Source organism: Ilyonectria robusta (assembly GCF_021365365.1).
Source record: "Ilyonectria robusta strain PMI_751 chromosome Unknown BGZ61scaffold_51, whole genome shotgun sequence".
Lineage (NCBI taxonomy): Eukaryota > Fungi > Ascomycota > Sordariomycetes > Hypocreales > Nectriaceae > Ilyonectria > Ilyonectria robusta.
Window position 1 is genome coordinate 115,738 of NW_025764485.1, and position 24,074 is coordinate 139,811.

General features: G+C 54.2%; 8 protein-coding genes across 8 annotated transcripts; 6 read left to right on the plus strand and 2 right to left on the minus strand.

Moving 5' to 3' along the window:
• Positions 1 to 307: 307 nt before the first annotated feature.
• On the plus strand, positions 308 to 1,502 carry BGZ61DRAFT_594466 (uncharacterized protein; the record flags this gene model as incomplete). Its single annotated transcript, XM_046256854.1, has 5 exons — positions 308 to 790; positions 843 to 967; positions 1,018 to 1,143; positions 1,194 to 1,277; positions 1,337 to 1,502. The coding sequence occupies 5 exons, from the start codon at positions 308 to 310 to the stop codon at positions 1,500 to 1,502; spliced, it is 984 nt and encodes a 327-aa protein (XP_046094853.1).
• A 2,104-nt stretch (positions 1,503 to 3,606) lies between these two features.
• On the plus strand, positions 3,607 to 5,088 carry BGZ61DRAFT_523981 (uncharacterized protein). The gene is made up of 2 exons (XM_046252613.1): positions 3,607 to 4,467; positions 4,832 to 5,088. Exons 1-2 carry the CDS (start codon positions 3,698 to 3,700, stop codon positions 4,977 to 4,979), a joined length of 918 nt encoding a protein of 305 aa, XP_046094854.1. The 5' UTR covers positions 3,607 to 3,697; the 3' UTR covers positions 4,980 to 5,088.
• A 6,120-nt stretch (positions 5,089 to 11,208) lies between these two features.
• BGZ61DRAFT_190394 (uncharacterized protein) lies at positions 11,209 to 12,477 on the plus strand. Its single transcript, XM_046237793.1, has one exon. It carries the CDS (start codon positions 11,632 to 11,634, stop codon positions 12,319 to 12,321), a length of 690 nt encoding a protein of 229 aa, XP_046094855.1. The 5' UTR covers positions 11,209 to 11,631; the 3' UTR covers positions 12,322 to 12,477.
• Positions 12,030 to 13,594, plus strand: BGZ61DRAFT_466764 (uncharacterized protein). Its single transcript, XM_046247704.1, has 2 exons — positions 12,030 to 12,426; positions 12,527 to 13,594. The coding sequence occupies exons 1-2, from the start codon at positions 12,315 to 12,317 to the stop codon at positions 13,588 to 13,590; spliced, it is 1,176 nt and encodes a 391-aa protein (XP_046094856.1). The 5' UTR covers positions 12,030 to 12,314; the 3' UTR covers positions 13,591 to 13,594.
• A 62-nt stretch (positions 13,595 to 13,656) lies between these two features.
• Positions 13,657 to 14,424, plus strand: BGZ61DRAFT_287436 (uncharacterized protein; the record flags this gene model as incomplete). Its single annotated transcript, XM_046238529.1, has 1 exon — positions 13,657 to 14,424. A coding segment is annotated over one exon (768 nt), but the record flags the coding sequence as incomplete, so codon positions are not given.
• A 2,949-nt stretch (positions 14,425 to 17,373) lies between these two features.
• BGZ61DRAFT_540970 (Bromodomain-containing protein) lies at positions 17,374 to 18,589 on the minus strand (the record flags this gene model as incomplete). The annotated part of the gene is made up of 2 exons (XM_046254981.1): positions 17,374 to 18,417; positions 18,476 to 18,589. The coding sequence occupies 2 exons, from the start codon at positions 18,587 to 18,589 to the stop codon at positions 17,374 to 17,376; spliced, it is 1,158 nt and encodes a 385-aa protein (XP_046094858.1).
• Positions 18,590 to 19,107: 518 nt separating this feature from the next.
• On the plus strand, positions 19,108 to 20,196 carry BGZ61DRAFT_190428 (uncharacterized protein). Its single transcript, XM_046237794.1, has 2 exons — positions 19,108 to 19,146; positions 19,252 to 20,196. Exon 2 carries the CDS (start codon positions 19,308 to 19,310, stop codon positions 20,136 to 20,138), a length of 831 nt encoding a protein of 276 aa, XP_046094859.1. The 5' UTR covers positions 19,108 to 19,146; positions 19,252 to 19,307; the 3' UTR covers positions 20,139 to 20,196.
• Positions 20,197 to 20,253: 57 nt separating this feature from the next.
• On the minus strand, positions 20,254 to 22,098 carry BGZ61DRAFT_500272 (L-Aspartase-like protein; the record flags this gene model as incomplete). The annotated part of the gene is made up of 2 exons (XM_046251531.1): positions 20,254 to 21,584; positions 22,086 to 22,098. 2 exons carry the CDS (start codon positions 22,096 to 22,098, stop codon positions 20,254 to 20,256), a joined length of 1,344 nt encoding a protein of 447 aa, XP_046094860.1.
• Positions 22,099 to 24,074: the final 1,976 nt, after the last annotated feature.

The following is a 24,074-nucleotide window of genomic DNA, read 5'->3' on the forward strand; positions in this document are numbered from 1 at the left end:
GCTCCCGACCAGATGCCAAGTACCGGGCGCCAGGGGGTTACGGGGTTATCGGCCGCGCGATTTCTGATTTCTCTTCGTGGTGGTTGACTAGGCTTGTTTGCTCGTCCTCACAGCGCTTGGGGCTCTCTCAGACGCTCCCGTCCCATCTCATCACCAACAATACATAATACATCGTCATCTCCGCTTCTCTGCACTGTAGCGGAGACCACACATTCCTTTCACCACGTTCATTACTTGCTTCCCTTCCCTCAAACATCCATCGTCTTTGAGAGCCCCGATCCCCCCGTTTTTTAACCTACACAATAAAATGGCGGAGTCAGATTCCAAGGACACGGCAAAGGCCGAGCCTCGGCTCGATGCCCTCGGCATCTTCTGGATCGTCTTCACCTTCGCCTGGACCTTCATGCTCGCAGGCGGAATGTACTTCCTCTGGCGCCGTCGCGATATGCCTTTGCTTAGGATTCGAGGCCTGCCGTTATCGTTTGCTGCTATTATCCTTCTCCATCTCTACTGGGGCGCCGTCCAAACCGGTTACGTCTACTTCCCGCTCGCTACGCCCGAGCTCGAATTCTGGGTCATGAGCACCTATCTTCCCTTCGGTATTGCATTGTTCCACGCTTCCAACAGTCGATTCCTCCATGTCGCCAAGACTCAGAAGAAGCTCTTTGCTATGGAGAAAGATCCGTCCAAGACCCAACGACCCAAACCCAGCTCGCTCAAAGGTCGCTTCCAATTGCTCGAGTACACCAAGAAGATTCTAGTCCTTGTCGGCGCCGGCATGGCTTTCCAGGTACGAATTGTATTCTACATTGCAGTACTTGATTCATAACTAACTCGCAAAGCTCTTCCTCACAATCTTCATGTTCCTTATCTCGCGAAAGTTTCATCCCTCCTTTGGCATCCCGGGTACTGAGGTCACTGGCACCAAGGACTACCAGATGTCTCAGATGGGCCGCGGCTGGGAATGGTACGTCTAGTATTCCCCCGAGATTTAACTCGATACTGACTGTATACTAGGTGGCCGTCCGTCTTTTGGCAATTCTTCTGGGCATGGATCGTCGCCCCCTACATTCTGTGGAAGGCCCGTGGTATCAACGACACCCAGGGATGGAGAGCCCAAACCATTGCTTGCTGCCTTGCCAGGTCAGTATCCCTTGAGAAGGATATGCCCGACTCCTCACTGATCCTGACAGCCTTCATGCTACCCCTATGTGGCTAATTGCGTTACACGTCCCTGCCATGGCTCCCGTAAACCACGTCTGGGTTCCTCCTCAATGGTAAACCATCTCGACATATATCAGTCAAGCATAGAACATGCAAGGCTAACTACGTGAAGGATTGCCGTCTCAATCATGATGCTTGAGATCTTTACCGTCTTTCTCCCCTGCTGGGAGGTCATCCGGCACCAGACCTTGCGACAGGAAACTCTCGACTCAATCGCCCATTGGCAGCTCAACACGAAGCCTGTCGAAAAGGGTGCTAGGTCTATCGCTAATATGTAATAGTGGAGCTTGCGACACACATATTACTTACACTCGTCATAGGAAGGAGGGAGCTGGCGACCGACGCACGTGATAAGACCCGAAAGGGAGGGACGACCGTAGGGTAGCCAATAACAACGCGGGGGGACGGAGGACCAGAGCGGGGCATGGAAGCGTCAGCGTATCCACATTTGGTCGTTCATCGGTGAACGTCCACTATCGACGGAGGAGTATAAAGACATTTCTGTCGCCGGAGGCAGTCGAGGGGGAACGTAGACTTCTTTTCTTACTTTTTGCAACGCGAAAGGGATTGTGAGGGACGAACACAACGGAGTGTTTCCACGGGCAGTGGTTATTCGGGAGCCAGGCGACACGATACGAACAAGAGTGAGTGCATATTGAGATCGATAGATCATTTGTTTGGGGAAACAAATACTTATTCTTTCCGGGAAGGAAACGTTGAACGGCAGTGAATCCTTGGGACATCGAAGCACGGGTCGCTTCGCTCCATTAAGGATCCGGGGGATACGGTATTATCGACTGGGGAGGAGCACATTGGCGCTCGCGCGCAACAGGAAACGGGGAATACGAACAGGGTGAGTACGTTGTATTCTCTCGGGAGAGATATTCATCTTTTGTCCGGGTAGGACATCGTGGAACGGAATCATTTTATTGTGAGTCGGGACGAACATGGAGACGGAGCAGCGTGCGATCGTCATTGCTGGCTTTGCCGGCGTAGGCAAGTCCACTTTGGCGCGACATGCCAAATATATTCAATCGAGACCAGTGGTCGAGCTTCGAAAGGATTCATTTCTTTTTGGTGACGATGGGACAAGGAACTCTAACCCCAGTAGGGGGTATATCGATACCATGATGAAGCGGTTGAGTGAACCGTGTATTCTTCTCGTCCAGGCACATGTCGATGTGAGAGAGGCTTTGGTTGACCTAGGGGTCGACTTTTATTTCGTCTATCCCGGAAGAGAGTGTAGGGGGGATTACTGCGAGAGGTATCTTCGTAAGGGCGAGGCCGATATGGCTCGTGTTTATCATACGTTTTGGGAAACATTTATCGGTACTTGTGAGCGGCAAGACGGATGTCATCATCGTAGATTGGAACCGCGACAGTACTTGGATACGGCATACGTGGAAAGTTTATTGCGAGACAGGGTGAGCGATAGATGATTCTTGTAGATTCCTTTTTTTAATCGTAAGTGGGTTTTGGACTGGGGATGCAAAACACCAAGGATTAGATCGTGACTTTTTTACCGTACTCTAGTCTCGCGCAACCAACAGAGCGAGCACCAACACCCAAACCGTAAATCCGCGAGTGATGTAACCGTAGCGAGACATAATCATACTTTTAATTTCATCGTGATCAATTTTTAAATTTCAACCGTAACCATGTGACATGCAACCGTAAACATATCGTAATTTTATTCGTAAGACCGTAGACCGAAGGAGCGCAGCGACTGAGATGTCCCCGGAACGAAGTGAAGGGACGACGGTCGGAGGGCCTCGAGCGGGAATACCGTAGAGATGGCCCGAACTCCATCCAAACAACTGGAGGGTATGAGCGGCAGCGAATCCCGGAAGGCGTTAGCAACAACCTCGAAGAGCCCGCACGATCCAGTGCACACAAGAGGGAGCGACAGCGACCGATAAAACATCACGAACAAGTGATCATGAGTGAGCGTAGCGAACGACGATAGTATCAAGTGGAGCGAAGCGACACGTAAGATGGATTAAAAATCCATTCAAGGAGTGCGAGGGACGAGCACGGACACCTCACTATAGAAACGCGAGGGCACCGAGCGGAATAACTTTGGTTTCTATAGTGTAATTCATGTAAGATGTAATCGCTTACATGTAAACACTCGTCGTAGGGGCGACCGAGCTGGCGAGGGAAGCGCAGTCATAGGTCCGAGAGGTGGGGACCACCGGAAGGGCAGTTCTAACAACACGGAGGGAGGGACGATCGAAGTGGGGCCATGCAGGCGCGTCAGCGACTCATCGTTGGTCGTTCGGGATGAACGTCCATTTGCGGGGGCACACGCAACTATATAAGACCGGGTCGCCCACCATAAACGGAGGCGTTTTGGTTCTCGTCTTCTCTTCATTCATCCGGAGGATACTGATGTGCGTCGGGCGCACACTCAACCACGACCAGCGGGAGACACAACCACGCAACGAGAAGTGAGTGCTTACCCTTCGAAGTGATGGTCGCTTCGCTCTACTCTATAGCCGGGGGACCAGGCGACGTTGTTGGAGTGGGACACGACGATAAGATGCGTGAGCATCCCGTACACACGAGACTGGAGGGCGAGGAATGGAAGCCACGGGAAGGGGCGATGAACCTATGTTTAGGTCGGTGTATACAGAGTCGGTGCACTCTGTCGTTATGTCCGGACGAGGATGCGTCCAATATCCAGCTGTGGGGGGCAGATGGTTTACGGAGGACACGGTGGACGACTTTCTTTCTCGCGGGATTGAATCTGGAGGATGCGGACCGTCTTGTTCAGTCCCTGGGGGATGTGTTGCCGCGTCATATGTGGTATTACGCGAGTCGGGAGGATCACGTCCATCGAACCGTGGGGGTTCACCAAGTGCTTCACTCGTGCGTAAGCGTAGTCGTAGGGAGTACGGGCTTTCATCAGCCGAGCGTGCTCATCGAGGCGGTAGAGACGTTAGTGTCTTCGAGTCTGGACGAGACATGTCATTTCGATGTGTTTCCGTGCCCTTTTGATTTTATCGATCCCGGGGATGTGCAGGATATCGTGTCCTGGGTCGGCTTTGCCGTAGCGTACATAGGCGATGGGAATCGTCGTGGTAGTCGGGACGGTCTACATCGTTGCGTTTTCGGAGACCCCGACGTGTTGGAGTTGTGTCTCAACCAGCTGGGCGGCGTAGACATGAGGTCGTTAGCCATCGAGACGGGACGTAGATCTTGTCTTCTGGAGTGGGCTCCTGTTCCACCGTTAGAGACAGTGTATGTGCGGGCGTAAGGCGTGTAGAGCCATAATCATTCCCGCATCGAAGTGGGAATAGCTTCACTTTTTCACATCGTAATCGTTGTATACTACCTTGGTCGAGCATGTAAACACGGTCGCGAGCCAAACACCCAGAACCCGAACGGCGAGTGACCCAAACGAAGGCGAGACATACTTATACTTTATCGTAATCATACTTAATTTAATCGTGAACATTTTGAACTTCCACCGTGACACGTAAATGTGTAAATTTGTACATTCCGAACTCAAGCAATACTCCGTTGCGTATCGAGTGAGGCAGAGGAGCGTAGCGACGAGAGCCCCCGCAAGAGCGAAGCGATGGAGGGATGCCATGGAACGTAGTGGAATGTGCGGCCGGGCCGAACGCCAAGTGGTAAACCTCGAAAAGAGGGCCAGAACTACGTCGAAGCAACTGGAGGTTGGGGAGCGTAGCGACACACCGGAAGGCGGTAGGGAACATGCGCCCAAGCATCAACGAGGAACGAAGTGACGATCAACACGAGCAAATGCGAGAACACACGGGAGCAACGCGACCGTGATAACCTCATATGAACGAACGTGAAATGGTAAAGATGGGTGGAAATCCCATCCAACAGGAGGGCGAAGGATGAGCCCGGGCATCCACTATAGAAACGCGAGCGAAGTGAGCGGAATAACTTTGGTTTCTATAGTGTAATTCATGTAATATGTAATAGTGGAGCTTGCGACACACATATTACTTACACTCGTCATAGGTGAGGGAGGTCCCGTAGGGGCCGGACGCAGCAGTCGTAAACACGTGAGGGAGGGACGACCGGAAGTGTAGCCTATAAGACCCGGGAGCTCGTTCTCAACAAGTTCCAAAAGCTCCATAGCAATGTCTCGGATGTCCTGGCTAGATTGTAGACTGCAGACGATCGAATGTGTCGGTGATATCAAGGGGCAGATGCTGTTCGGCTGGTCTGAGTTCCAGACGAAGGATTTGAGTGATCCACGCTACAGCGGACGAGACGACAGAGGTGCCGGAGGCCGGGATCCCGCTGGCGGGAATTGGATTTGATCACGCTCGCGGCGAGTTAGGGGATTGCGCGACAGAGACGACTAGTCTTTGGCGGAGCGACGGGTTCCAGATCTGGCGATGTCTGACTTCGGAGGGGCAATTTCTGGCGCGGAGGAAGACCAAAGTGCTCTGTGTGCGGGAATGTGTAGCAGCGAGAGCTGAGTCGGCAGGTGATCAGTTATGTCAACCAGGTAGGTAGTAAAAGTTAGGGGGCATAGGGGGCATAGAAGAGATGAAGGTGTATTAAGAAGGCGAGGAAGACGACGAGATGGGAGATTAAGAGGTGGAGGAGAATGAGGGTGAGGGTGAAGTCGACGAGGGGTACTTAAAGAAGTCTGGGGACAAGGGGAGGAAGGAAGTCGGTAGTGGAGAAGGGTTTGCTTTTTAATATTAGAAGCCGACCAGAGAGACGCGATGGAGGTGACCAGTGCTCAGGACGTGGTGGAGGAGGGCCGATTATGTCGATTGGGGTCGAACCATGTTGAGTCGAGAGAGTTGAGTTGGGGGAGCAGTGAGAGATACCGATGAGGTGAGCGGGTTCTGGGCCTTGATCAGGCTCGACAGGGATCAAGAGGGTAAGGGCTGGGGGAACGTTGTGATATCAGCCAGGGCCAGGGCCGTGCGATGTAAAAATGGACGGGGGGCCTAGTGAGCAAGCGGCGAACCGTCACGATGATGCACTTGGTTGTTAGTTATAGTTGTTGGTTATAGGTGTGAGCGCAGGTGGCCGTGACAAGAAAAAAACGAAAAGCCGGAGCCAGAGGAGGAGCCACGCAGCAGGTAAAGACAAAAAGGCCAGGGGGCCCTGCTATGGCGGGTGTTAGTGGGGCTCATTCGGCAACTGGAGCAGAGATGTTGTAGCTTGACTTGGGTAAGGTAGGAGGAAGTGAGCGAGAGAGAGGGAGAGGAAAAAGGCCCATGAGCTATGGTGGACATGGTGGTGGATGAGACAGGGTCATGGTGGCCTTGGTGGGCGTGGTGGACATGGGATGGATGGAGACGGGGCGGGCACTACCTACCTTAGGTACGTCAAAGGTGAAGGGGAGAGAACCTGGAATAGTGGTCCCCAGCGTAGCGTCCGGCGTAGCGTGGGTTGTGAGAGAGTTGGAGCGGTCGTGGTCGTGTAGGTGTGTTAACAGAGCGAAGCATGGGGCTCTTCTTATTACCTTAGGGGCAGCCCCGTTGCCGCATCTGCGGCGGCACGGCCATTGGATGACGGGCGTATTGAGGTCTCGGGCGTGGACACGGCCGTCGATCGCAGCTGTGTCTGAAAGACACCAAAGAACATGGGAGAGACAGTGCGTTCGCTGGGGTGCTGGTCCAGACAGGAGACACAGTACAAGGAGCCGAGCTGCATCGAAGGCGTCGAGGCAAGGGAGAGAGGGGATGGTTGGACCCGCAAAGAGCGCCGGAAGGCTGAGGACACTGCATGCGCCAGCCCTTTAGCTGCTGTCTCCTCTCTGCGGCAGTGCGGTCCGGGTTCTGAGTCTGAGGTCTGCGCTGCGGTCTGCTTCTGCATCTGTCTCTGCTTCTTTGGTGTCAACCAGGGGGGGGGATTGCAACTTGTGGTGGTGTGGCTCTGGGTGGTGTGCGTGGGCTTGGGACCGCGTCAGGACTCACAGCCCGACATCGACCTGAGCGACGTAAAGTGAAGGGCTGCAGGACCCTTCGCGGAGCGGTTCGTTGAGGCTGCGGGACGACGTACGATGGAGGTAGGTACGATGTACGATGTAAAATTTACGATGCACGATGCACAGAAGGCACAGTACAACCTGCCACCCCATGTACCTCTCCGTACCTTTCCCGCCTGGGATGGCTTCCACTTACTTACCTGGCTGCATCTCTGACCCCACTATCCTTAGCCTTTCCTCTACCATGTGCGTGCTCGGTACAGATACCGGACCTCACCTTCGGGGACCTTAGCTACCTTAGGTACCTAAGCTCCTCGTCTTTCATCCTCCCAGCGCCTGGCCATGCGCCTGGCCATGGAGTGAATCCTCCAAGTGCATTGCCTCCGTATCCTCGTGTCGCTCACCCTCTCGATGCCGCGTGTCGAGGTTGTGTCGGGCGTGAGACTTCCATTGCTTCTGGCGACAGAGTTCCGCCGCTGGCCTACAGTCCAGTATCTGCTAGCTGGCGGGTGCCCGCTCAGTGCCCGTTGCCCGTTGCCCATTACCCATTATTTGTGTCCATTTCAACCAGGAAAACACACCCCCGGGACCATCGGTCAACAAATCATCCCTCCACCCAACGGGGTTCAATCTGGAGGGCTCATTCCGGCCCACACTCATTGCCATGCCGTGTCACCCATCCCATCCACTCTTGTCGTCCTTGCTCAGATGGAAGGGGGGCTCGGCTCAGGCACAGCGCGGAAACCTGAGCCACTGAGCTGAGGCACAGCGAGTGTCCCCATCCACATCCACCCACGCCCACCCACACCCTGGTCCGTCCCGGCCGATTGTCACCTCCTTGCCATGGTCAGCAACGGGATCACTTTCATCCGCAGCATTGACCTTCTCAACGCAGCGATATTTTTTATTTTTTGGTCTCAGTTCAGTTAGCATGCACCACCAGAGGTGCTTCGTTTGATTGGTACAGTAGAAGCATGATGTTTCTTTTATGAAACTGAACCGTACGCACCAACGGCTTTTCGAGCCATTCACGATTAGATATCAAGCTCCAACGGCGCTACTTCGTTGTGAACCCTCTCAAAGTGGGCTTCACAGAGGACCGAGCAACAACCAAGCTTCACGGCGGGACAAATTCCGTGTGCCTCTGGGGTCTCCAGCCTCAGGCGTCAGGGCGCATCGAGGTGTGATCTTGTCATCTAGCTTGGGAGCATTTCAGATTCCCCCCCCCCCTCACGTAGCAGACGAGAAGCGTTACATCACCCGGCCCATCATATCCAGCTCCAGTTTTCCTATATCAGATTCAAGTAACTATAGTTCACGCCTTGGTTTTTGGCGTCTCGAGCTTTGGCCGCCTGCAACAAGGATGATACCTCGATGCAAGGCCTCTCCTCATCACATTCCGGACCAATGCCGCGCCCATCATCTTGATGAATCGTTTCTTGGCTTTGCGTCATTCGGCACTCGCATGCCTTGGGTAGATTGCCGCACTGGTTCTTGAGTCTTGACACTGAACAAACAAGCACAGCCGGTGAAACAAACGTTAGTGCATACCCCCACACTTATCCTCAGCCCTACGCCGGTCCGCAGAATAACGTCGATTTCGTCTCTTGGACTCCCTGTTTAGAATTGATGCCAGATCATAGGGCTCGTGCTGGAAGTGCTAACTACCTCACTTCGTGACGGCGAGTGCCGAAAGATCAGCCCAAGCCCCTGCCCTAAACATGCAACGGGATGACACTGCACGTGGGAGCAGGTTTTGAACCCTGCAACAAAGCGCTTAACATGGCCCTGGACAGCTGCACATGGGCATCCTAACGATGCTACCATTGATAGATCGCCTTGCCCAAGCAACCTCCTTGGTGCAAAGGCGCCAGGCCTCCAAAGGCCTAGCCTGAGCCTTAGATCGTCCGAGAGCCTGACGCTACCGATAGTTTCCACCACGGTCCGGTTGTACAAGCCAAGGCTGGACATTCAACGACGAAAAGGGCGACCGGCAGCCTAGCCACCACACAGACGGCTCTTGGAGGGAGTGTTACTAGTTCATCGATCATGCCATGATCCGATGCGTCTAACTAGTTGTCTAGCAGCAGAGTCGGCGATATTGCCTAGTTGGCCGATTCAATGCGACATCTTCACAGCCTTTGACATGGGTCATCGACAATAAACTTTGAATTGCAACAGTGATATCTTGAATGAGAGCAGGGGGTGCCAATCTCCAATACGGGATGGCTTCCCAATGAACTCAGTTCGCCCCAAGACGGTCGGCAGGTCAAGCAAGCAGGTCCGATACATGACGGCATGGTCCAACGGTTTCTGAGCCAAGCCTGGCCAGAAAACCCTCAGCCTCAAGCTTGGCCAGGCCTCGAAACAACTGTCCCTGTGACAAAGATAGATAACCATCAGACGACAAACTGCCCCGCAGGTCAGTTCCTGACCCATTTTGTCAATCTTCAGACTTGAACTGTTTGGGTTAGCGGTCGAATGACATTGAGCAGCGCGGGGTAAGTGCAAGACACTACAGGGCTGACCGATATGCTTTGCCTCCGCAGGGAACAGTGATAGGGGCTTCCGCTCCCCGCCTCCCTTCCCCTACTGCTGGCTGCTGGCTGCTCACTGTGCTGCTATTAGTCCCTGTTGTTAGTCCTTTGCTGCCGCCTATCGTCGCACCACCCAGCCGCCAGCGCCCATTTGTCTAAATTGCGAGATGATCGCCAATGTCGACTCCTCACCTAGTTCCTCTCCGCGCACCCCTTCTAGTCTTTCTTGCCCTTTTGTTGGTTTCAGTGGCCGCTGTTGGAGGGGTCAACATCGCATGTGGTTCCCCATCCATCAGCAGCCGCAGAACCGCAACACCACCTCCGCCCCCAACCACTACCCAAGTTGCAGCGCCCTTATACCACCAACACCAACTTAACACTAACAACACGACGACGATGGTAACGGCGACTGCGACGGTGACTGCGACTGCTGCTACTGTACACCAAAGCCAGGCCGAGGTCGCAACAAAACAACACCGTTCTGGATACAGGCCATGGCGCCTTGCCCAGGGAGCCGACCCTTATTTCCAAACGGAGCAATAGTTCTTTTTGTTTCACAGTGGGCAGAGTTGCCATTGGCACGGCGTCGCCCACACCAAGTCGCTTATGCCATTGCCCTGCGATGCCAGCCAGGGCACGAGACGCCTTAATCCTCCTTGTCCTTCCCTATGACCAACCCATTTTTGGCCCTATCCCATCCCCATCCCATTCCCATCCCTGCCATAGCCCAGCTGTGTCTGTGCTTGTCTGCTGGTCGCCTCTTTAGGCTAGGAAAGCCGACTTTGCTTTTTCTCATGTAACAGAACCCTCCAACCAACCGCTTCCGGGAGCTCACGCTGTCCCCCTCCCGGGAGGTCACAGAAGTAACAAAATCCAAAAAAAATCGCTGATGACACCTCCCAGCCTCATTGTACATGAAGTAGCGCAGATTGCGGGAGCATGGGGTCAAGGAGAGTGGGACAACACTACCGTCACAGGCAAAGTCCACGCCCTGCAGGGGCGAGCTATCATTTCTGAGCGAAACGAGACCGTCTTGGGGGGGATCACATGGGACAGAGACAAACCGTCTCCCCTTCACCGAAAAAGCGGAACCAGAACCGTGCCGTGGTGTTCACCATGTTTGAGACAGATGAGACACAGGACCCCTCCAAAGCGGAAGAACCCCAGCAACAAGGACGAAAGGATGCAAAAAAAAAAAAAAAAAAAGGGGAAGAAAGGTGTGGTCGCGGGCGCGAAGGCTCCCCTAGTTTCTAATTGCCCTTTTGGTAATTATCGACGGCCCTGTCCCGGTCCTCGGTGAGGGCCCTGCGAACCTTGTTCCGTCGCGTAGTCACTGAGGAATACTGGCAACGTCTGGTAGCTAGTCCCAAAGACTTCGCCAGCTTCGCCAAGACCACAGGTTTCTTCAATGACATCTGTCCATCCGGACTCAAACAGCCCATCAGGGCAACCTAGGTTGACAACCTATCTAGGCCGACAGCCCACCCAGGCCGACAGCCTACCCTCTTTTACCTTTCCTAGACATCACAGGGACCTAGTCTCTTCATACACCCCAGGACATACAAACAGCCAATATGCCGAGCTCGAGCTCAAATGGAGGAGCCCACGGACGCGGCCTGCACTTTCCTTTCTCTGCCTTTGAAAGCATTTTCTCCCTCATATCCACCGCACTTCTTAACATCTCCTCCGCTTCATCATACCTCCCTCTCATCCACCGATACCATCCTGCATTAGAAAGTAGCCCGACCCACAACTGAGCATCTTTCTTATCTTCGGCCGCCTCATACCTCCCTCTCATCCACCGATACCATCCTAGATTACAAAGTAGCTCCGCCCACTTTGGACCGTCTTCCTTATCACCTAGCTTTTCTTTAATAGTCCCTTCAATGTGAGGATCCAATCTCTCACACTCCACCCAGTTCTCATACTTTCCCGATGGATACTGACCCGACATCACCCGTAGAAACTTCCGCTTCCATCGCTGCGTATCGTCAAACGACAACCACACCCGCGTGCAAAACTACACTAAGGCATGCATCTCGAATAAATCTCTATTGGCCGTCACGGCCACTAACGAGTATCCACGTAGGATCTCGAGGTCCTCGTCAAGGTCATCCTTGCCGTCTTCCCCGTGGTCGCTTGCGTAAGCCCGGAGCACAGACTCGGGGATTCCCTGGGCAACAGCAGGACAGGGAAGGGACTGGAGCCCAGCGGCGGCGCACTGTCCCGCACTGTGTCCCTGCCTTTTCGCCATCGTCTCTTTCGCCGCCAACCTTTCTTCTTCCTCTGCCTCCCCAAGCAACTCTTGCTGCTTCGCTGGCGTGTTCTCGACGACGACTTGATTGCTTCACTTCACTCTGCTGCTGTGTGCGCACTGAAGAGCATGCTCTTGTCGGCCATGGGACACGCCTCTTCCCTCTCATCCTGATCCTCACTTCCCCGCTCCCTTTCTCTCTGTCTCTCTCTCCGTCCCCCTCCCCCACTACGCACGGCACCCAACCCCGCGCCCGCGTCCTCCTTGCCATCCTCGCTCCCTCGTCACTCAATCTCCCGCCCCACGACGACGACTCGCCCGCCCCAACGTCTTCCTCCCTCCCGCGAGCTCTGCAAAACCTGTCATGGTGATTAACGATTCTGGTGTCAGAGTCTCCCGCTCCTCCATCAATATGTCCAATCCCGCCACGTCCAACGCAGCCGTCGGCAGCACGCCCTCCACCGCCGACGACTCTGGTGAGCCTTCCCGCCGTGGCCGGCACTGCCCCTCATGTTCCTCAGCCCGACCCGCACCGCCCCCCGATTCTGCCCCGACTCTGCATGCTGACTCTGGCAGCGTCCACCATCACCGTAAACACGAAGGCTCCCGCCAATTTTGCTCCCCCCAAGACGGACAAGCCTCGACCGCACGTCTGTGGCACCTGCCAGCGTTCCTTTGCCCGATTGGAACATCTCAAGCGCCACGAGCGCTCCCACACCAAGGAGAAACCCTTTGAGTGCCCCGAGTGCGCACGATGCTTCGCCCGCCGCGACCTGCTGCTTCGTCACCAGCAGAAGCTGCACCAGACCTCGACACCGTCCTCCCGTCCCCGCAACCGCCGCGAGTCGACAACCGGCGTCGCTCCTGGCGGAAGCCGTGCTCGCAAGAACAGCGTCGCTGGCCCTCCAGCCGCCAACAATGCTGCGGCCAACTCTGTGCGGCCCCGTGCCAACACCATCAGCCACGTTGACGGCACCGCGATGCAAATGATGGCCAATGCCTCCGTTGCACGGGGCATGCCGCCGACCCATAGCCATAGCCGGCACCCAAGTCTCGCCGGCTTGCCCATTCACAACTTCGACCACATTTTTGGTGGCATGTCGGCCGCCATGGGCCAGCGAGGGGTTCAGCCGGGCCTGCCCAAGCTGGAGACGGGCACCCTCGGCCACATGGACTTCACCAGCGGTCTTCGGACCGCGCCGCCGATGGCTGCTTTTAACACGGAATTCGATTTTGAGGGTCTTCTCTTTGGGCCGGGCTCTACCATCAACCCCAACGCCCTTCATTACAATGATTCGCCACAGTCGATGGCCTTGGAACAGACCCCGCCGTTTGCGCAATCCCTTAATGAGATGCCCTCGAGCCAAACCCTCGACGATAATTTTGACTGGTTGACTCGGTTCGAGCATCAGATGTCTTTTAACACGAACGAAAACGTTGTTGACGGGTCGAGCCCGTCCGCGATCAGTACGACGAGCCGGAGTGGGATTAGTGATGTTATGTTGGATGGGTCAAATCACCCCGCGCCGGCCGGGACGAGTTCCACGTGGCAACCTTCCGTGATGGGCCCTCCACAGCGTTGCATCCCTCTTGCTAACCGCTACCAGGACGGCTCTCCGCAGCACCATGCCCGACAATGACATTGTAAATGCACATCGCGGCTGACTACATGCGTATGTGACAGCTTGCCGCTAATCAGTTTTCCAGCCGGATGCGGACGGCACATCCCCAAACCTGTTCGCCGGGTAGATTCGCGTTACTTGCCGCCAAAAAAGACCTCATCCAATCCCCGTTTCGCCGCCTACCCGCTTCGAAAAACAGCACGCCCAAAGAGAGGTTCCCAGTCTCCCTCGAAACGATCAGCATCTGGCTCTGGCTCTGTCTCCCTTAGTAAGGACCCGGAAATAGGCCAGGTTTCGATCAACGAGGAGGATGACCTCCCCAACATGGTTGCGCCCCCGCAGAGCGACGTTCCAGTCGAACGAGCCAGACAGACCATCGCGGCGTTTCGATCTTCATGCCTCGTTTCGGCCCGTCAGTGTGCTATCTCGGGCATGGGACGGTCTTGGTGTGTCAATCCTAGTATTGGCCCTGCTTTGCAGGCATGTCATATTATCCCCCAGCAGCATTATCATTTGTACCCTGATCCCGAAGCCGTTGACGGCCAAGTACAAGATGAGAATGCAAGGTGGAGTTCACGTCGTTTGATGGAGGCTTGGGAGCGCACTTGGTCTCCCAAAAACGGCATTCTACGTTTAAGCCACCTTCATGAACTCTTTGATGCGCGACTCTTTTCGATCCACCCGACGACTCTGCAGATTCCGGCATTTGTGCCCTACGATGTCATTCTTCAGTATCATGGGCACCTTGCCAACGTACCACGATCTGTAGATCGGGCTGCGCTGCGCCATCACTACGAGATGTGTTGCATCGAGAATATGGCAGCCGAAATGGCCTTCGTGGAGCAAACGACGCAGTTGGAAAGTGCAGCCACGGCATCTAGCAACAATACCCCTTTCGAGATACGTTCCAAGCTGGCGAAAATCCCGGGTCCAGGTATATTAGAGTCACCCTCTCAGTCGCAGAATCAGGATAGCTGCCCTCATCTGGGTACTTCCGGCGACCCAACCAAGCGGGCGCAAAATACGCAAGCAGCTCCGGATTATCACGTTCCCGAGATGGTTAGTGATTACACAGATTCGTCGACCGATGACGGGTCACCATCCACTCGCTGCGGAAAATCAAGACCAACGATCGACGACTGGACCTCGACCTCACACGCTGTATCTTATGAACAGAGTGAAGTTGTTGCCTCTGGACTCAATGATCCTGACCGACCAGGCAAACGGGGACGATCGCATTCTGTGCAACAATCTTTGGATGCATCTTCTTACCCCGGACATGATAGTTACATTACACCTCATAACAAGGATGAGTTTCTGGCAGATGTGAACTGGGAGTTGATCAAAGTCGCAAGACGTCGCATAGCATAACAATAAACTCATTCAGTAGACACCACAGCTTCTGCTTGTTTAATCATGCGGGCCTCGACGCGCCGGCGATCATGTTGCTGTATCTCCGCCAGAGCTGCTGTGCGGCGGCTGCGATGCAGGGCGAGGCACATGAGTTCGTGGGAGCCAGAAGATGTGAAGAAGCGTCTTGGGGGTGAGGGAACTGAGTCTAATGCTTGGTTGAGGGGTGTTGGAGGCATGAGCTCTGCGGCTTCTTCGTCCTTGACTGGCACTGTCCAACAACGATATCTTCAATGTGGTGGCCATGTAAAGCATTTCTTTGACGTCAGTCGTCGTGCTGACTTAGGTCCTGAGTGGCTCCGGAGATATCACTGTGAGGATGTCACCAATCAGATTTTGTCATGGCTTTCTCACCTTACTGTACCAATTACCACTGGTATTGGCACCCAGTACCATTTTTTCTGGCCCGTGCACGCTTCTTGGATCTGGTATTGGGTCTGAATGCAAGAAAACTTAGCCCATGCACCTTCCCCAGCTTCCATGCCCCCGTTACTGATTCCCTGTCGCCTCAAATAGGAAGCAGTTTGATCGGTTCGATTTCTAAAATGGAAGAGAAATTACCGGATGATGACCCCATAGAGAGATGATCAAATTAAACCCGGCCTACGGGTACACGCATCTTGTTTCGACTCAAAGCCCAAAGTCAGAAACGGCCTTGGTTTGGAGGTCATTGCCTCACATTCGTACCATCGCTCAAGTCCTTTTAGGGATGATGTACGTTATCTCCTTTCCGGGGAAAGAGAAAAACTGCGTCGATCTATTGCCGTTTTTGGTTTTGATGGAAACCCCTGTCGAAGGCCCTCTAAACGGCTTAATTGACCAGCTGCAGCCACAATAGGCCGTCGTAGGCCCCGAGTCTTACGGGTGGGGCGAAGATGGGCACAAGCCAGGCAGGTGCCTAATTACAGGCATCTGATCATGTCGTGGCGGGGACAGATGGGTATCAGACCATCGGTGGCGCTTGATCAGCAGACAAATGTAGAGGCGAGCAACGCTAAAGCCAAGAAAGCGTTTATTCAGCTTGGCGGATCACTTACCAGTGCGAGAGGGGCAAGACGGAGTTGCCTTGAAAGAATCTGCATGAGAAATCGTGGTGAGGCAGTGAAGGGAGGACCTGTCGACTCAGCAGCAAGGGCGACCGGATTGGGAATCATTGGTCGTGGTATGTCAGACAATTGGCTCCACAGGGATCATTGATGGCACCAGTCAATTGATGAGAATTATCTAAGGAGCAAGAACTCAATGACAAGATGCACTGAGTCGTTCAGCTCTTTATACACAAATGAAAACATTGCCTGTTTAGGCAGTAGCAGCTGCCTACCAGGCAGCTGCTGTAGTGGGGTAGGGCTGATATGTGACATGGTATCTTGCCTCAGTTTGAGGTGACACGGAAGGTTGCAGCAGTGAGTGGCTGAAAGTGTGTCGCTTGCCCCACACACCCTGTCACAAGTCGTAGTAGGGGCAGACCGGCTCGGCCCCGCGCAGATCGCTTAGAGCCGACTGGATGATCTGCGTTATCTATTCGCCCTCAAAAGGAAAAATCAAGGTCCTACATTGCAGGTGTTGGTCGTGACCGAGCTTCCTGTCTTGTCTCACACAATACGAAGACCCATGAGTTGCTTGTCTACCGGCAGCAGCGCCAAGGCGGATAAAACCGGCAGGATGCAGTGTTTTCTAAGCCAACGTTGCCGGAAATGCATTGACCCATTGCTGCCTGATGCTCAAACCTGCAGCAATACCAAAACAGTTATGTACTTTGCCGTCCGAACTGCACTCTGCCTTGATCGAGCTGAGATGGCTTACTGAGGGGTCGCGGGGGCGCCTGATCAGCCGTGCTACCTTTGAGGGAGGCCCGAGCGGTGGTCAGTGATCATACGACGCTCTTTGTGTTGTTCAAGACGTGCATCCTGGCGAGACATTGGGTCCGGGGGTGGACGCCATTCCGTCCTTCTTGCAGCCTGATAGGTCTTGGTGTTGTGTGGCCACTGTTGTGGGCCACTCTTTGTGGTCTGGATCGGTGAGGCCGGGACGGCCGAAATGGACAAGTGGGATTCGGATCAAAACAGCGCGTCCGCGATTACGGTAAAAACGGCGAGTAATTTGTACAGTGCAGAAGGACATCTGGGGGAGAGTAAGCTGCCACTCGGATGACGTCTGTATTTTGCTCTTGAGGGCCGAGCACGTAATGACGCTGCGACAACCTGTGACCAATTAGCGAAGAAACTCTTCCCAGCCATCAATGGTCCCCCAGGATTCTCGGATCGCCGTGCTTGAAGCCGCTGCTTGGCAGAAAAGGGAGGTGGGGATTGGGTACTCTGCAGTCTACGCCGACAGACTCGCAGACGCAAAAGTTATCATGGTGCCTCAAGCTAACCAAGTCATGCCATCATACTACCCAAAATGTGACCATTCCGGGATCGTGCGTATCTGCTGCCACATGTACTTCTCCAGCTTGTTGGCACACTTCACATACAGCGAATTCTCGCCATTGAATTGCCGACAGTTGTCGAAGATGAGCTGGGCGTCTTTAATGAAATCCTCAAGTGTCATGTACTGCTCCGCTTCCAGCCTGGCCTCCATAGTACTGAGGTCCATTGGTTCCTTGATGACTTCATAATAGTCGGCGACGTGGTCCTCGCTGACAGGCTGGCAGAATGGCCACGATGATTGATGGTCCTGGAGGCCATTTAGGAGATGTAGCAGCTGCTTGTAGTACGGACCGTGACGCGATTGTCTGGCCAGCTCGTCCATATCAGGTGACCAACCCGACGCCCGGATTGCGTCGATAGATAGGGGGTCAATGGGAACAACGCCGTTCTCCCACTGTTTCGGAGGTTGATGGACCACGTGGCTCTTACTAAGAGCCCGTATCTTGGCATGGACGCATTCCTTCTGCTTGAGAAGCATGCGGCCCAGCTCCAGGTAGCGAATCCTTGGGAGCATAGAGCACTGCATGAGAGTTCCGCCCTCATAGTCCTTTATACACCCCTTCCAAATTGAGTCATCTAACGTGATCTCCTTTGTAAACCCCTGTTTCTTGAAATAGCCGATGGCTAAGTTGTCGGCGTAGGTCAGGAAATGCATCATGTTCGATGATGCCTTGACGTAGTCCTTCAGATGTGACATGAGGTGCGCCCCGTACCCCTTGACCTGCTCATCTGACAAGACGGCGCAGAAGACAATCTCGGCGAACTTGCGGTGCTTGAACGGTCGGTACGTGATGCCTCCCACTACTGCCAGCGGCTTCTTCACGATGGCCATGGACAAGTGAGCTCTATCGTAGACGAGACGCGCGATGTAGCTCTTGGGCATCTCCGGCAGCTGCTTTTGGAAGACGCATTTCAACCCGTTCAGGATGATGAGACTCTCCCGCTCACCATCATTGTTGACGACACGAAATTCTATCTCACCGTTGCGTTCCTCAATAACTGCGGGCTACATGGCACGTTAGTCACATACACAGGCAGGGTATAGCGTTTCAGGAAGGCAATACCTTCTCGGGAAGTGGAATGGGCCTCATCACCCATCCCTCCTCTGCCGGGAACGATGATGCGAGGTCAGTGCGCTTGTCGCAGCTCGTGGCAGTCGGCGAGGAAGCATACTCCATCGCGTTACGTTTCGAGCCTTAATCAACGCCAAAATATATTAGCAAAAGAGCTACCAAGCGAGAAGGCAGACTGCAGAATTACCTCGATCGGCCGGGTTACGTGTTCGACAGTTGTTGCAAGGAGCTGGGATATGATTGGTTGTAGCAGACCCACAATAGGGGCTCCGCTCCAACGTACGAAACGGCTGACCGCCACGCTTCCCTTTGTAGAAAAATAAGGCTCTTTCAATCTCTCTACCGTATGCGCTTATTGGGCCTAGCTAACTACCTGTTAGATCGTGGCTGGTTAATGCACTGAGAGAGGCCTTTTGATATATGAATATCAGGTATCTGCATCTGTGGCTGAGGGGGTGCAAGATGACGATAAAACCCCGCTCTAGAGAAAAGAGGAGACAAGAGTCAAGAACAATCAATAATATCATCAAGATTTCATCCACATCTATCTGACTACCCCTAATCTATCTTAAATACACATCGCGTATCTAACAAGAAGGAAGGCTGATCGGCTAATGGGTTGATCGCTTAGTGGGTACCGGACTTGCTCCTATTCGTAATCGGTGAGTGAGTTTTTGGCGTTTTGTTCAAGAACAGCCATTACCGCACCTACTTGGTCCGCTCTTGCAAACTACCGTTGCTCCGTTGCCCTGATCGCTTCATACAAGCCCTGCCCGCGAACTCACAGATACCCATACACTTCTCCCCGCGCCGCCCGTTCGCCATGACCGCCATCGTCGCCTCCCCAACGCAGGCAGCGCCAAATATGACGCCCGACTACGAGGTCAAGCTCCTGCTCAACCCCACCGCGGTCCTCGGCCCCGACAACGAGCTCACGAGCACCGTCCTGTTGACCTTCGACATGCCCCCGACCGTCACCAAGCTGAATGTCCAGTTTCTCGACAAGAGCTGCAAGGAGATCTATACCGCCGGCTGGAGCCCCCGCATCCGCAAGACTGAGAACGAGGACGACTTCGAGCTGACGTATAAGAAGCGGTATGTCATCACGGGCGGCGACATAGACGCCGCGCTCACCACGGCTAATAACGATGGTTTCGACGCCGGCGACGCGAAATACGAGGCGCAAGTCGAATGGGGCTACCAGAAGCAGACACTCTCTATCAGCCGCAAGAAGACAGCGGCGGATTCTGGGAACAGCGGGATGGACCTGCCGGGGACGAGCAACTCGCGTGCGATGCTGATCGACGAAGCGCCCGACAAGTTCGACAACTGGCTGCCCAGCAACTGGGGCACCGGCGCGTTGGCGATGTCGCGCATTTTTGGCCCGGTCCTCGCCAAGCGCTCGATTGGCACATGGAGCGGGATGCGGCTGTCCATCGAGGTCTGGCCCATCCTCAACTCTTCGGGCACGGGAATCGAGTACATCGTCGAGGCGTCTTTCAAGACGAAGAGCCGCACGACAGCCTCGATCAAGCACGGCAGCTTCACCACCTACTTGCAGGGCAAGGGTTGGTTTCTCGCACAGGACTCGCTTAAGACGCAGCTCATTATGGAGCGCTACTGGAAAGTTATTGGACTCAGGGATGGATCTTGATCTGGCTTCTGCGATGAAGGATTCCGAAGAAGAAAAAAAATTGATTACCGGTTATGGATTAGATACAATAGCCAAGGTTCATTATGGTGAATGCAAGGGGCATGGCCCGGCTTCATTAGCATGATCCCAGGACCCGATCGATCATTTCGCCAGATAGACCAAGGTATTCGGCAGGATCGAGCAGCTTTTCCAGAACGGCTCGGTCCAGGACGGAAGAAATCTCCTGTGTCTCTATCAACAGATCGAGCAATGGCCGTCCGCTGACGATGGCTCGTCGGCTGATTTCATATACCAGGTTATGGGCTCGTTGCCGGCCGAGATGAGGTGCCAGTCTCATCATCACGGCTTCAGCACAGATTAGACCATTGGTGATCTGCAAATTGGAACGCATGCGTGTGATGTCCACCTCCAGGCCTGCGAGGAGCGCCCGTGCCTGCTGCAGGGCACCAGAGCTCAACAAGAAGATCTCGGGCACGGCAATCCATTCAGATTCCCAGGGGCCGGTGGAGCGCTCGTGATCCCCGACCATCGCGTCCAGAAGGGCCGCCACCAGTTGGCGTACCATAACCGTGCAGGCGTGAATGTAGTTGCAGGATATCGGATTACGCTTCTGCGGCATGGTGCTGCTGGAGCCGCGATCTTTAGTGTAGGGCTCGGAGGCCTCGCAGACCTCCGTTTGCATTAGCAGCTTCACATCTGTCGCAATCTTGCCCAGAGTCCCGGTAACCAGTCCCAAGAAGCAGCCGACCTCTGCAATGCGGTCGCGTGCGGTGTGCCAGGCAATGTCCGGTTGGCCCAATCCGAGTTCCGCCATCAGCCCTTCTTGAACTCTGAGTCCAGCGTCGCCCAGCGAAGCGAGCGTACCAGCAGCACCGCCAAACTCGCCTACAAGCACCCTCGGACGCAGTTCTGCCAGCCGCTGCTGGTGACGCTGGATGGCGGAGAGCCAGGTGGCGACTTTGTAGCCGAAGGTGGTCGGGACCGCCTGCTGTAGGTTGCTGCGCCCTGCCATCGGCGTATCGCGGTAACGGCGAACGAGGCCAGCCAGAGAATCGACTATTGCTTTCAGATCCTGCTCGACTAGAGCGAGCGCCTCTCGGATCTGCATGATGGTGGCCGTATCGGTGATATCCTGGGTGGTCGCTCCCCAATGACAATATTCCCCAAAACCATCCGAGCAGACATCCACCAGCTGCTGGACTACTGGCAGGACGGGATAGCCGATCAACTCCGTTTGGATCTTCAGCTTTTCCATATCAATACTGTCGAGTGTGCATTTGGCTGCGATCTCATTAGCAGCGTGTTGGGGAATGAGACCAATTTTGGCCTGCACTTGCGCCAGTGCCGCCTCAATATCAAGGTAACATTGCAAACGATGCTCGTCCGTGAAGACGCGGCGCATCGCCTCCGAGCTGAAGATGTCGCGGAATATTGCAGAGTCGATTGCTGTGGATGCCATTAGTATTTCCTCTGCCTTCATTATCCTGGATCATTCCACCATCGCCGCATCCAGTAAATGAACTATTAAAGGCCGCACAGCGTGATCAAATAGAATTACGTCATTTGCGCTTCATTGGAAAGTGGAGGAATGTCAATGTCAGTACGGTAGAGTCGAGCATGTGAATCCACCCTTCTAAGCAACATCCATGCGACGGCCTCCGTGACGACCTCCTCGAGGCTAAGATTCGTCGATGTCATCGCCAATGGCTCATAGGCTCTGCTAGGAACTGTGTGCTTCCCGGCAAACCCCGCAAACCGCTCGGGAGAGGAGGCTCGTTGTGTTGCCATTACGGTCCATACTTCTTCCATTGACTGTCAAAAAACTTCGCACGGGGATCTCTACCAATCAAAAGTGCGATAACACACGAACCGCACCCCAACGCCGCAGGAGGCAACGCAAGACATACGAGAAGGAGCGGGCAAGCCGACGGCTCCCGGGGCAGTTACCTGAGTTCGGCATGCTGCCAACATTACGACAGCCTTCGAATACACGCAAGACGAGCAGATCCGGCCCTCGCAGCGGTGCGTTGTCGAAGATATCAGCTGCCGCCAAGTACGCGAAGCCCCAAGGGATTTCGAGGTCTGGACAAGCAGAGACAACCCGTCCAAAGAGGTTCGCGCGATCGAGGGGCTGACACCGAAATCAGGTGTTTAAAAGCTATTTTGGCGCCGCCTCAGGTTTTGCTGCAGATAATGGACGAGACGGAAGGGATGGTCCACAGGGTCGCGACTGACAGTCAACATCACCAGCGACGAGGATGTCAAAAGGAAAGAGGCACCAAACAAAGGCGGTTGGCGAAGACAAGTGGATAAAAGCCATTGTGTTGATAGTTTGCAGATCATTGTCAGGTCACTTTGCCCTATCGTCCTTAGATGCTGTAATGGTCAGCGTTGAGATCTGAACAATTGTTCCTGGGGGACTTGGCCAGGAATGTCTATCCTCGCCTGCGTGATGCTGGTGGTTAGGGGGGTCTTGCCGACCCTAATTTTGGCGGCTGCAGGGGCTCTGTTAGCCTAGCAGTGCACCCACATCACTAACGCTGGCCGCTAGATTAGAGGCGATCCGGAGCAGCCGGTTTCATTTATGATCGCTGTCACATCGTCCAGCAGGTAATGTCAATGAGGGTTTCAGGGATCCCCATGACGAACGAGTCAGGGCAGGCCATTCTACGGATTCTTCAGCCTCAAAATGTCGTTCTACAACCAGACAATCCTTCCATCCGAGTGGGAGGATATGTGGTTTTTTATGTATGGCAGTGTCTATTCCTACACCCTCACCCGGGAGGTCGAGCCGGACGACTGTCTGGTGGCTGCTGATGGTCCCCAGTGTCACGGGCCAGGGCCCATATCCTTGCGGCTGTGCCGCAAGACGTACTTGGCTCGTGCGCCAGGGATGGGAAATCATTGCACAGCTCAGGGGCACTTAGGAATTTCTTTCTTTCTTCTTCATCTTTGATGTAAATAGCATCCTGGACTAGATAGCTGGAATCTGTTAGATTGGATCATGTACAAAGCACCTGATCGGGCGGTCACGTGGTGACCTCCATGGTTGAGACCGCCTATTGGTGCAGATACCTCAGGCCCCCACTTTTAGTGGTGATTGCAACACATACGCAGTCACGGCCGGGAGACCTCCCAGAAACACACAGACAATACACACACACAATCAAGTCATCCAAGTGCCACGCTAGCTTTCCGACAGAATCCAGCTACTAGAGGCCGTTCACACCCAGGACTACAGCATTCCTGCGCTCATCGTCCGCGACCAGGGCTACCAAGCATCTGTCTAAGGCAGCGCTCCTAACAGTTCAATTCAATTCAAGATGGGGCTTCATATTGAACTGATATTGGTAACCTGAGCTCTATCTTGAACTGATAGTGAATTGAATTGGATTGAATTGATAAATCTTGATAACTAATTAGTAAGCCGTTATCAGAGAGCTCGGGACAACGTACCTGTGATGGGCTAACCCCAGAAGGGCTAAGCGATAGCTAGCGCAACGGCCACCAGCGCCTTACGGCGCTATCCTTTGCCATTGCGGCAAAAGGATACGTATTGATTGATCGTCATCACGATCAACCATTTAGCTATACAAGGTCTTCTCAAGGCTAGAGCAAAGCTCTAGCCTATAACAGCTCGCAATCCATCCCAAGAGAGTCTCCCTAAAAACCTCGTCTATCGCCTTGCTAACCACCGGCTTGTTCTTGAAGGAATCTTCGAGCGTTCGTTGCCGTTTTCGCGGAGGTTCGGACTCGATCGACTCGCTCGTAGTCTCGCTGTCACTGCCATCACCGCCGGCCTTCAGGAGAAGACAATAGTCTCGCCGAAGATGGTTTCTTGCTCCGCTCGTGCCTCCCTTACTAAGGAGGTGTAACGGGCTGTGCCCGTAGGTGGCCTCGGGAACCCTCGGCCTTACGTGGCCCACTTTTTACCTT

Coding starts and splice junctions, on each gene's coding strand:
- BGZ61DRAFT_523981 (XM_046252613.1), top strand. CDS start 3,698: ATGGTCGCTTCGCTCTACTCTATAGCCGGGGGACCAGGCGACGTTGTT. Junction 4,468..4,831: donor GTTCCACCGTTAGAGACAGT/GTATGTGCGGGC, acceptor CATGGAACGTAG/TGGAATGTGCGGCCGGGCCG.
- BGZ61DRAFT_190394 (XM_046237793.1), top strand. CDS start 11,632: ATGGATACTGACCCGACATCACCCGTAGAAACTTCCGCTTCCATCGCT.
- BGZ61DRAFT_466764 (XM_046247704.1), top strand. CDS start 12,315: ATGGTGATTAACGATTCTGGTGTCAGAGTCTCCCGCTCCTCCATCAAT. Junction 12,427..12,526: donor CTCCACCGCCGACGACTCTG/GTGAGCCTTCCC, acceptor TGACTCTGGCAG/CGTCCACCATCACCGTAAAC.
- BGZ61DRAFT_190428 (XM_046237794.1), top strand. CDS start 19,308: ATGACCGCCATCGTCGCCTCCCCAACGCAGGCAGCGCCAAATATGACG.